Raw genomic sequence first — 13,007 nt, 5'->3', positions numbered from 1 at the left:
TATATATATATATATATATACATATATATATATATATATATACATTTATATATCATGGGTTGGGTTCACGTGGGACAAAGAGTTTCTCGTAAGACCCGTAAGACCAATTTATGTTCATTGATCAACTTTATAAGCTATGATCTAATGGTATAAAGTTGCACGGTGACAATTTTATGATTATTGAGAAATCTTGTGGCGTTTATGAATGTTTAGATTGTCAAATTGTAGATCAAATCCAAGGTTTGAGCAATGGTCTTACAAGTCTCACGAAAAACCTATGGTCTCACATGATCCCAAGTCTATATATCATATCTTAAATAATATAAGTATAAAATATAATATAATGTTAATAAGTATTTATAACCAAAATAACATTTGTAATAAAAAGACTAAAATTATGTACACATTAAACTTGAATAAATATTAAATACCAACTTTGTTGTGCATTTTACCAGCATCAGTTGGTGTAGAATTGTAGTGAAATTGTGTGAAAATTGATAAAAAATGGGATTTTGATGATGATGAGATGGTCTTTACCGAGCAACAAATCCACATCCAGTTTCTTGAATAAACATGTTTAACATAATTATGCACATAATAAAAATAATAAGTTTTCAAGTATTATTATAAGATCTTCTTAAAATGATAAGTTATACAAATATTAATTGTGCTATTAGTTTTATATCCAAATAAATATTTATTGTTGTCAAAGCACGGCAAAAATGAACTTTTAAAAATTAATCGGAAGTGAAAAAAAGAAAATGGGGAATAAGAGCGAAGTATTAAAAACGAAATCTAGATAAATATAAACGAAATAATCTCCGACTCATTAGTAAAAGCCTCCTGATAATACTTGATGACTCGGGTTCAAATCTTTCTGGTAACAATTCTATTTAATTTTTAATGACTATACAACTAATATTGTACTATTTGATGCCCTTGGGCTTGGGATGCCCTAGGCCACTACCCTCGGCTGCCCACCTACATGGCTGGCCATGCAAAACAAATTCGATACCACCACTACATACACCTCTCTGTTACATATACGTTGACAAAACAAATCCACCATCACCACCACTACATACACCCCTCCGTTATATATATACGTTGGCCAATCTGACCCAACCCTCACACTGTTAAATATAATGACACTGATACACTTTATATCATTGCCATATAATCATCATACCAAATAACGCATTATTTCATAAATGAAATCACTTTCATAATAAAATTCACATGTATTCAAACACAGTATGAGAGTTAATGCTCATAATCCAACCATATCAAACCAGTATAATATCGCAATAATGACCATTTAATAATACATGCATTTCCGTTCGAAAATGGTTATAAGAAATTCATCTCAATCATGATATACGAGGAAATAACTTAAACCAATACGAACAATCAAAATCGAACGTGAATCCAAAACCGAACACTTGAATCTAAATTAATTAAACACGGATCACAAGTAAGCCAATAGAATTCACCATAACTCTGAACAATCTCTAAGTCACGTAAACGATATTCTGAAAGACCCCAAATGAACCAATATCAACGAATCTAACATCTTAGATCGACCTTTACGTAGAAATTACTTGATGAAAGTCCAAAACCAAACTCAAAGCTCCAACCCAAAAATCAACCATAATGAAGCCACAGATTTACATGTGAATTAGTTAATTAGTTTATATATGAATGACAAGGATTCATATGAGAATCAGTTAATTAGTTTATATGTGAATCACCCGAGAGTTCATATGTGAATAAGTTATAGTTATGTCACATAGGTTCATCAATGAACCTGTTTGTCGCCTATTTGTAACAATTTACAAAACTAACATTTCTATTTTTTGCATAACCACAATTTTTGACTAGTCAAAACCATAATTATTGATCAGTCTTCGATTTTGACCTTAGTTCTAAATTGGTGTTGGATCAATTGTAATTGTTCCTTTGTCCATTTGGCTTATTTTTTACCATTCAGATTTAAATTATAAGAAAACATCTTGATTTATATGATTTAAAAAAAAATTTAATTACACAATTTTAGTTAAAAATATGAAATGTTACATCTTAAAAGTGAACACAGATTGTAAATCTTTAGTTATTTGCTTGAAATGTGGACACAAATACGGGAATGTGTTATCATTGCATGTTATTTGTTTTCGTAATTCTTGGATCATGTAAAGATTGTCATGCGGTATCCAAGAGATTTCTTTCAATAGAATTGGAAACCGATATAGCTTAATCACTACCATTAGCCTCTTGATTATAACTGAGGATGTTGCTGCATGAGTGTGTGTTCTTAACATGAGAATCACTCATCTAAAAAGACACTTGCTTAATTTGGATAAAAAGAAGAATGCTCTGTTGAAACAAGGGGAAGAGAGTGTGAGTGGACAGAAGGCAGAAATATTCACTAGAAAGGAGTGGCAAATAAGACAAACAGAACAAAGTCTTGTCTATGTTCTAACAATATTGGATAGAAAGAAATGCATATGAGATAGAATCTTAGTAGAGATCATGAATACCAACATCTGAGTACTAATACATTGGATAAGAGATTTTTATCTGCCAATAGTAAGTGTACTCCTGCTGGCATTGCTGTTTTTGGAAGCCAGATATGACTTCAAACCAGTTTGGACAGTCTCAAGGGCTGTGGTTCTTATGAGTTATGAGCACATCTTGTTTGTTTGCTGCCAAGGGTCAAAGCAATCATTTAGCTGTGAAATAGAGGAGCAGCAATAACACAATAACAAAAGAAGATAGAAAGATGTAGGAAAATTTCTAACCTGGGCTAAGAGAGAAAAGTCCTTTTCATTTACGGATTTTCCTCAATAAGAGTGTGCTTCTTTTTTTTCCTGTTCATTGCAGTAACAAATGGCTTTGGCATGTCTGTCAAGATCAAGTTGCAAAGCTCCTCTATCTTCAGCAAGGTTTCAGGACCCTCCTTGTTTAGATTCTTACAGCACCTGATTTCTAAGGTATGCAGTTTCTGCATTGTTCCTTCTTTCACAGTCAATCGTTTTAGATTTTCCAGCTTCCAGAGCTTAAGAACTCTGAGGGCAGGGAACCCATTTTGTGGTAAACACATTTCTTCTCCCTTATAAGAAGAAGCTAGAAGCCTGAGGTCAATCAAGTTTTTCAGCTTAGATAGTGTTGGCATGGGATCTTCGTCTAGCTGTGAGACAGATAAAGTAAGGACTTTGAGTCCAGATGGGATCTGGTACCAATCAAGAGGTTTGAGTAATTTTCCTAGTAAGTACAGTTGAGAGAGATTCTCGAAACTTGAGAAAGGTTCAATAATCAGCTCTGAAGGCTGACCCATTCTGTTTATGGATCTTAACCTTAGAGATTGAAGGCAAGAGGGTGATGAAATCCACGAACTAATTTCTTCATAGGAGGATGAATGGCTTCTTGTTGTGGTGGTTGTTGAACATGCCTCTCTTGTCAGATCAAGTTTTCGAAGGTTGGTCATCCTCTTCAAAGTAGAACCGATCTTTCTTGCAATCTTCTCATCTACAAACAAACCCTGTAGAGTTTGCAGCTGAAGTGGATCTGTATGTTTCATTGATTTGACAGGTATGTCCAGATGAGCTCCGTTCAGACAAAGATGACGAAGATGCTTCATGTTCCAAATAGAACTTGGGACAGTTCTGATTTGTGTATGCTTGATGTCCAGTGTTTCAAGGTGGAGCAGGGCACCAAGTGAGGAAGGAAGAGCGTTCAAGAAAGTACATCTCAAGCCTAAATATCTCAATAAAAATAGATTCCCCAGAATCTCCGGTAGCCGTGGTCGATCAACACCCTCCAAATCGAGCACCTTGAGTAATCCAAATCCTCTGGTTCCAACGATTGTTTCCAAAAATATTCCTACTTCATCTGCAAACATATCTTTCTTTCGGTTGTTTAAGGATATGTAGGACTGTAGATTCTGGTTGAAAGCTTGTGAAGTGGTGTAGTCCTTGATATTGGTGCATTCAACAACCCGACGAACTTCTAATCGATGTGAATCTGCTTCTACATAGGAATTTTCTTCGGACTTTTGGTGTAGGTGGAAGAGGCCTATTTCTAGACCCCTGGGCCTGAAGATGTCATGTAGGGATGCAGTCATTCGGCATTTTTTGGGACTCTCATCGGATCTATTTTTTGTGATTTCCACCATGTTCCTGTTGACAAGCTCTTCCAGATATCTCTCTACTATGTCTTCCAAAATAATCCCTTCTTCTGATGGCTTCACAAAGCCCTCAGCCAGCCACAACCGAAACAACCTTCTCACAGGTATTTCAAATCCTTTTTCAAAAAGCCCTAAATAGAGAAAGCAAGGCTTCAAGTGGACTGGTAGATCATTGTAACAGAAGGCTAAAAGATCAAACGTTGGGAATTTGGTAGGTAGAACGTTTTGTTTAAAAACACGCAACCAATCTTTATACTTCACCTTTCTTGTTGATAGAAAGCCAACAAGCAGTGCAAACCTCAGGGGATTTCCTCTGCAGATTTCTGCTACTTTGCGTTTCAAATGGTCCTCCATAATATCGCCTGGTACTGGGCTTCCTTTCACTAGACCTTTTACCTTTTCAATGAAAGTCTTCATGGCTTCCTTCATGTCTAGATGCTTGTAGCAAAAAGGGCTTGTTACATCTGCAAATGAAGCGGTTCTTTCATCAGGAGTGGTGATCACCACCCTACTTCCATTGTGTGCATCCGGTAAGGCCCCTCTTAACTTTTTCAAGAGATCAAGACTTTTGATATCATTGATGACTATGAGGTACTTTTTATCATTCAAGAACCCATGAAGCCTCCCTATCAGAACCTCATCTATGAGTTTCTCCATGCCCTTCATGCTGGTCACCTCTTTCAGTATAGCCAAAATAAGATGCCTAAAGGACCAGTTTGTGTCCACGACCAGCCAAGCATGGCATGGGAACATGTTAGTGACCACTCTGCTCTTGTAGATTGTCTTGACTTGAGGTGCATTATCTATGCCAATCTCTCCAAAGACCGAGATTATTTGAAGTGGTTCTATATTGCTGGTTATCTGCCGCTTCAGAAGCTCAAGCGCTTTTTTCTTGGAAATGGTGTCTTCTATTCTTGGTGGACGATAAGCATCAGGCTCTTGCGTTTGTTGTTCGTGCTGGTGCATCCCATGAGAACCCTGGAGCCGTGCCAGAACCGATGAGCGTATTTCCCATTCGTGAATTTCTTTGCTGAATCGTTCCATCTTAGATTTGAGTCTGGGAACGTTCTGAGAATATTCCATTGTATCTGGAAGTACAATTCTGAAAAGCCTCACCTCTTTTGCAATGACTGAAAAATGCTTCTTGACAAAACTCATCCTTTTCAAACGGGTTTCTATGAAGCAGAAAGATTCTATGGTGTCCTCAACACGATAGACGATACCTAGAAGGCTAAGCACCTGACTCATAAGCATCGTGCTACTTTGCTCTTGGTATTGTGCACTATTTAAAATGCTTTTAAGCCCCTCCATAACCTTTTCTACTTCATCCTTAACCTTTTCAAAAATTTCTGATTCTTCGTCTAGGAAGTCAGAGAGTTTCTGTATCATCACAGAAACAACAGCTTCAGCAGCCATTTCTCTAGATCGATCTCTCTACTATACAGAAGGAGAAAAAAGAAGTTTTAGATGCAAAATCAGCAAAGAAGATGGGCCAAGACTAGCTTGCAGTTAAAAGTAATCTTTCTTTCTCACATCACGACTCGACTTTTTTGGTACATTGATCATCGATGACAATGACAAATAAGAAACAATTGGCATACCAATGAGTTTTACGTCTGTATTTGGTTGTTAGAATACCCGAAGCCTAATTCAGATGCTTATCTTGGACGCGTATGAAAGGCCGACAGTTTTATTTTCAAATCTAAAATCTATCTATTCAGATTTTTGGACGATGAGATGGCCGACATCAAATTAAAACATCGGTGTCATGTGGAGACGTTGAGTATGATCCTATACTATCGCCCGATAAAACAAATATATAAGATGTCTAGTATTAATTGACTATAGCCCTTATTTAATCATCAATGATTGTACTTTTGCTTATACATGAGGAAGCCAGCTAAATTGGTAAATCCCTTGTGTTACGATAAATATCGAGGAGAAATGGTCCGAATATGGCGGATGTGTCGTATCTCCAACATAGCAACACGCTCCTTCAATGGAGGTTATAGAAATTATTCTATAATGTCGAGTCTACAAGACTTTGATAACATGTAGGAATATATAAAACCTCATTAAATTACTATACTAAAAAGTCGTTGAGGAGAGAAAGAAGGTTCCACACACTTATATTGTGGAAAAAAGGTGAAAGTCTATCCAACATTAGTAGATTTACTTCTCAGTTCTCATCTTATATATATGGTGTGAAGACAAGTGATTGTGTATCTGGATTAGATTCTAAAAAAGGAAGAATGTAACATGATGTAAACATATCACCACAAAATAAACGACTTTTACCTCAGGAAATTTTCATTAGTGATTATCGATGGGTCACCCAGAAAATAACAACGGTTCAGTAGAATCCAATGTTTTTAAACAAACTACCAACGGATCACCCAGAAAATACCTGAGTAATCTATCACTGAATTAAGTTTTCGACCAACAATCTACCCACCAACTTTTGTGACGAATCACCCCTTTAACGACGGATTTTTCTTAAAAGTCTTCCATTTAACTGTGTGTAGTGGATTAGTAATCTAATTTCAGGATAGTGTTTGACAATTTAGGTAGTGGAGTACTTTTATTTTGATTTTTTTATGTTTTGCATTATTATTTTATTTTAAATAACATTAAAATGAAGTTGATATGAGTTTGATGATGACCATAGCCCTTAATTAATCGTAGATGGTTGTCTTTTTGCTTATACAATCGTTAACCCCTCACCTAATGCATTGACTTTTCATGTGGAGAAATCGCGCCAGGATGATCCCATATTAATCATCAATTATATCAAACAAATTATAGCAAAAAAACAAGTGTTATTATTATTTTTAGTTTGACATCCATGCATATTGCTATTCACAAAGTTGATTTTGCAAATTCACTTGTGAACCTAGGGTGTTGTTGACTGTAAAAAGCATTCATTCACGTTTGAATCCAGAATGTTATATATTTAATATAACAACATTCATTCACATGTGATTCCATAATATTAGTTAATGCAATAACATCCGTTTACTTGTGAATAATGCTCTCTTATATGATATGGAGCTCTAATCGGATTGTATCAGATGAAATTTTGGGTTTTTTATATGCTAGGAAAATAGTGGATGCTTCTGGTTTTTAATAATAAATCTGAGTATAGTTCAAATTTGATTGAGATAATTTAGGAATGATTATGAATGTATAATATTTGAATTTTTGATTGAGATGATTTAGGAATGATTTGGTTACAAGATATGATCAAATCACCAGCTCTTAAAACTGTCAAAATGAATGGCTATCATAATTTCTCACATTTAACTGTTCACCTAACCTCTGTGATCAACTCGAGGACAAACAAGAGTGCACCACTGTCCTAGACATTCACGTCATGTGCCCTTTAGGACCAATCCCATTGTGTCTCCCAGGACAGTGCAAAGGGAGTTGCCCCTAAGACCTTGCAAGGGGGCGCATTCCCCTTGAACCCCATTTATGGTAATATAAGGTGATATAGACAACATTTGTGAGTGTGCACTCCACACCTCGTAGATCACGTTATATTTGCATTGTCACCTTGTTGATTCCTTATAAATCACAATTACACCAAAATGCTTGATAACACTAAAATTACCAGCATGTTCTCTGTCGAGATTACAAGATTGTGAAGTAATAATAACAAGGGAACATATTGCTACATGTTGATCCCATTAGATTCGCTAGGTAGTTATCAGCTTAACTCTTCCATGACTTTCTTCCTTGAAGTGTTTGGTGAGGCCAAGATGTGCCATCAAAAGCCATACATGAGTAAGAAGTTCTCCACCCTTATGAAGCTGTTGAGCGTGGTCGAATCCATTGCATTGACCTGCTGCGTAACCGAGAATCTCCACCCATACACCACTCACCATCTTCCACATCTCATTAGGATCCATATTCTTCAGTTTAGCTGCAAGGTTGCAAGCATCAAAAAGTACTGATTCACTCACCTTCACTGTCCCTGGAGAATAATTTCTACTCACTTGGCCTAACGACTCATATGCCTCAGCCTTACTTGCCCAGTTTTTCTCTTCAAGAAAAGCCAGGGCCTGAATACAGGTATCTTGGAACCTAATCTTTCCAATTCCAATCGGCAACATAAAAGGACAATCGACCAACAAATATAACATGTAATCTGCTAAATGCTTACTGTAATGCATGTGATCATCCCATTCTGGTTTGATTCCATGATTACCATCTTTGAGTCGTTTACTATTGTCCCCCTCGTAGCAGATATCAGTTGCAATATGCCAAATGAGAATACTATGGTCGAATTCCACTTCCACTGTCCATTTTAAGTCGTCAAGATTTTTGTGGGTTTCTAGAGCAACTGTCCCTGGACAGGGGGCCAAGATCTTAAGATGGAATAATGGGTCAGTAGATTTTTCATGGAAGTGCTTAAAAATAAAAGATGGCAGATCGGTCGACATCTTGAGATGTTTCAGATGGCGAACACTCACCCAGTACTTAACCCATAAGTTCCTAAGCCTCTTACGGAAACAGATGAAACTCGAGATTTTGTAAAATAGAGAGGATTTCTGAGTGAGACAAAAATCTAACAAGCCGAATTGATACATAGAGTGTGACCATCTTTTATCTTTCAGTGCTGATTGGAGTGATATGTCTGAGGAGTGGTTAACACTTGGAAGCTTTGAAGAATACCGACTGAACCATAGAATTGCCCAGTCAGAGAAAAGTAAAGACAGGGTTGCGTATAAATCAAGCAAAATAGCACCTATCAACAATACATAAGTAATCACAACATCAACGAATTCATGGTTATGTGATCTCAAACCTATGGATACAAAAAAAATCACCAACACGGAGAGGGTAACGGAGGAAGTGAAGAGACGGAAAAACAAACCGAAAGGAGTATATATGATAGGTGCTTTTGTGTAGAGGACATCATACGCAAAACCAAGTTCACATTCAATCACCTGAAATGCATCCTCATACTTTAGTCCCTGGAAGAAAGATCGACTCATATCTCGCTCATAGAAGCTGAGGACGAGATCCACAAAGAGCCACTTGAACTTTAGAGTCTCAAAGAAGTAATTCGCTGTTTGCAATATGCCATCATGAATAGAAATGGGTAGAGTATAATCTCGAGGTGAGCTTCCTTGTTCCATTTGACTAGCAGTAACACGGTACCCCTCTGCCTCTTTTAAGCTGAACTCCTCCATGAACTTCGTGTAATTGACCTCAGCTGTATGCCTAGCCGCAAGAAAGGAATCCTGAAGATTCTTCCGATCAGCAGAGTTGAGAACCCATGTTCGCTCACCGTACTTAATGATCCCACACAGAAACATAGGAACGGTGAGGAAGGAAAGAAGAGTGCCATCCCATGATACAAGTGTGATGTAGATAGCTGCAAGAGTTTGGACAACACCACCCAGCAGGTGCCTTAACCATAATTCATTATCGACTAAAGCATAAGCAGTAATGGTATCCGGCCCACCAAGGTGAAGTAACAGAAACGGTGCCCAGAATGCCATCAGCCTTAGATCTCCATACTGGTTGTTGTTGCTGTCACCAGAATAGGGGGAACTCCGGTCAACCAGGATGCCAAGGGCAACCGTGGCTATCCAATCTGCCATCAAGTAGGCACACCAAATAAAAGCTCTGATCTTTCTCTTGGCAATATACTTTCTCCGATTACCACTGTAGATTAGGTATATTTGCAGTGCAAGGCTGATGAGTACCAATCCTCTTAGCTCCCATTTGTTCCATTGCCTCCTCAGAGACTCATGGAAAATCTGAATCAGTCTCCTTTTCTGGTCAACAAGGATCAAACTGCTCAAAACTGTCCAAAACATGCACATGTAAAATCATTAAACTAAAAAATTAACAAAAAAGATAAGAAATGTGTTGAATTACTGATATTGAATATGATCAACTTACTGTTGAGTACCATCGTTGATATTCTAGGATCTAACGAATTTGGTCCGGTGAAGTTGGTCCTATATGAGTTGGAAACTAGATGTAAACCGACACCTAATTTGATTAACGAAAGATTAGTTGTTCACAAGGCATTGTTGATGTCATTGGTGGTTGGTTATTTAAATTTTAATATCGAAAGCAACAGGTGCTATCAACTTGTTAGCCAAGAGGCCTGAAAATTTCCTCATTCTTGTGGAAGGAAACTGTTGAAAGACATTTTTAGTCTAGTATATATTTGTTTTATCTTTTTAGCGCTTGTTTAATGTTGGGGGGATCATGGCTTGTTTTCTGAATAAACGACGGTCAGCGGAGCTCTTTGTTAGATTTTTAGAGGAGTTGTATTGAAGAAATATAAATAAGTTGTGTAGACTGTTTTTTGGTTTTAGGAATAACTAGCCGTTCTAGAATAAGTTCTTCAGAGATTTTCAAAGTTCCCCTTCTCTCATATTTCTTACAAGTAGTTGAGTTTCTAGACTTGGAGATGCGCTTAAAATTGGATCAGAACAAGATAGATATGGTGTTGGGACTTATTGGAACAACGAGATGCAAGAACAATTGCATAAAAAAAACATGCTTTCATTTAGAACTGAAGCAAACATAGATTTTTTAAGAATAACTAATAGACCGTCTAACCGACAACTGCTGACCCACATCAAGTCTGCTTCAGATCTGTGGAAAGTGATTGAGGATATGTATCTGCAACAAGCGTATGCCAAGAAGAAGTATCCCAAATTTCAAAATATCAAACAAGGAAGCAACTCTGTCACTGTATATTACAATTCAATCAAGCGTTTGTGTGATTCCTTACGATCAATTGGTGAGAATGTAACGGAGCTCGATCTAGTTCTACAAACTCTTCACGGTTTGAACACGAACTACAACACATTCATCTTGAAAATAAAGAACTCGGAATCTCAACCGACTTTTGCACAGCTTCGACCACCACTGTTGATGTATGAGCAACGAGTCAATCAACAATCTAAGGTGTTACCTATCTCAGGATGTCAGTTTTAGAGGTAAGTGATCAGCCACACAGTATCTCAAAAGAATCTAATTGCAACCTTGCATGTCAAATCTGCCGAAAACAGGGTCACTCTGCTGACAAATGTTTCTTGCACTATACACCTGATAACAATCACGGCAGAGGTAACAATGCCAAAAGTGTTATTTTCGGGGTTCTAAATTACGAAGTATAAAATGACTAAAATTAAATCTACTAATTATTGCTATCAAGACGTGTGAATTCTCTATCCTTAGAACAATTTCACCCCCACCTTAGGTACTTTGGGTTATGACGAATTGCTTAAAATACTTTTAGATTAATTGACAGTTTTTGACAGTTTCTTTTACCTTTTGCGTTGCGACGGTTTGGACCGTCGCAAATACTCAAACAGCACCAACAGTTATTACTTGTGACGCTCCTAAGCGTCGCGAATGTTCAAGCAGGTACCCCACCATTTCTAATATATATTAAATTAGTATATAAAAAATTGTACCAATTTGTAACACCCGAAAATTTAGAACACTTAATTTATCTGTTTAATTCCTTGTCTAGTGTGTGTGCGCCTTTATACATATATATATATATTTATATATATATATTTAGTCATTAAGTACTTGGGAATAGAAAGCTGTAAAATGAAGACTAAAAAGGGGGGAGTTGCAGCCTATAACCCTACCATGTCTTGTCCTMTAAAGAAAAGAAAGAAAAGGAAGGGGTTAGGTTTCACCTTTCTCCTGCAATCTTAAAGAAGAAAAAGAAAATTGGGGGGGGGGGGGGAAGGAGCTAGACAGAAAAAAAGAAGAAAAGAGTAGAAATGAAAGGAAGGAAAGAAAGGAGAGAAGAAAAGGGAGAGTAGAAAGGGCAAGCATTCTACGGTTGAAGAAGAAGAACAGCCCTGCTGTCTGCTGCCTTTCTTCGTGTTCCGGCTGTCCAAACAGCAAGAGGCTGTCGTGCGTTTTCTTCACAGCAAACAACAACAGCAACAACAAGCAGCAGTCACTGCTGTGCTGTTTCTCCTTCTTCTCGACTAAACAGCCATGCTGCCGTGCGTTTTCTTCACAACAGCAAACAGCTCACGGCTGTTCTTCGCGACAGCAAAAAGCAGCCACAGGCGCTGTTTTGACTTACCGTCTTCGCCGGACAGCAGCAGCAGCAACAAATAAGGGGGGGCTGTCGGTGCTTTTCCGTCGCCTCTCAAACAGCAAGAATCAGCAGCAGAACAGCCGCAGCAAACAGCAAGGGAGCACAGCAGCCTTGCCGGGCTATTTCGGCGCTTCCCGATCACTCTAACAGCAGCCTCGCTGTGTTATTGTTCCGTCGTCTCAGTCGTCGGACAGCAGCAAAGCAGCAGCTCCAAACAGTGGCCGAAAGCCACTGCTTTCTTCGCATCCTCGTCAAACTGCAGCTCCAAACAGTGGCCGAACGCCACTGCCTTTCTTCGTCGTTTTCGCCGAGCCAAACAGCAACAATAGTAGCTGTTGTATTGTACCAGACCCCGCTGTTTTATTGCCTTCTCCATCTTCCTTTTAGCTTCAAGATCTTAGGATWTCTCTTAAATCCTACAATGTGAGTTCATACTAACCTTTTAGAAGTTTTGATACCATTCMTTTGATTTTCTTCATTAATGACTATTTTGGTGAAATTCTTGAGTATTGATCTTGTAATCAATAATATAAACATGGTTAGATGSTATTTTGATTGTTGGAATAAAGATTGAATCCAAAATATGGATTTTAGCCTATTTAGTTTGTGAATTCGACAGCACCAAATCTACCCGAGATGCTGTWTTGAATGTGCGATAACTTCTTAACCGTAGCTCGGATTGCTACGATTCTGGACATTTTAGAAAGCTTATATGTAGATCTA

General features: G+C 37.7%; 2 protein-coding genes across 2 annotated transcripts; both read right to left on the bottom strand.

The window, feature by feature from the left end:
* Positions 1-2,402: 2,402 nt before the first annotated feature.
* LOC112525785 (probable disease resistance protein RF9) lies at positions 2,403-5,599 on the bottom strand. Its single transcript, XM_025136052.1, has 2 exons — positions 2,799-5,599; positions 2,403-2,702 (listed from the first exon to the last, which is right to left on the bottom strand). Exon 1 carries the CDS (start codon positions 5,597-5,599, stop codon positions 2,828-2,830), a length of 2,772 nt encoding a protein of 923 aa, XP_024991820.1. The 3' UTR covers positions 2,403-2,702; positions 2,799-2,827.
* A 2,282-nt stretch (positions 5,600-7,881) lies between these two features.
* LOC112524399 lies at positions 7,882-10,112 on the bottom strand. The gene is made up of 2 exons (XM_025134188.1): positions 10,100-10,112; positions 7,882-10,001 (listed from the first exon to the last, which is right to left on the bottom strand). Exons 1-2 carry the CDS (start codon positions 10,110-10,112, stop codon positions 7,882-7,884), a joined length of 2,133 nt encoding a protein of 710 aa, XP_024989956.1.
* Positions 10,113-13,007: the final 2,895 nt, after the last annotated feature.

Source organism: Cynara cardunculus (assembly GCF_001531365.2).
Source record: "Cynara cardunculus var. scolymus isolate 2C chromosome LG 13, CcrdV1, whole genome shotgun sequence".
Classification (NCBI taxonomy): domain Eukaryota; kingdom Viridiplantae; phylum Streptophyta; class Magnoliopsida; order Asterales; family Asteraceae; genus Cynara; species Cynara cardunculus.
The sequence above is the reverse complement of the archived record's forward strand: the minus strand, read 5'-3'. Positions and strand labels throughout refer to the sequence as shown.

Coding starts and splice junctions, on each gene's coding strand:
- LOC112525785 (XM_025136052.1), bottom strand. CDS start 5,599: ATGGCTGCTGAAGCTGTTGTTTCTGTGATGATACAGAAACTCTCTGAC.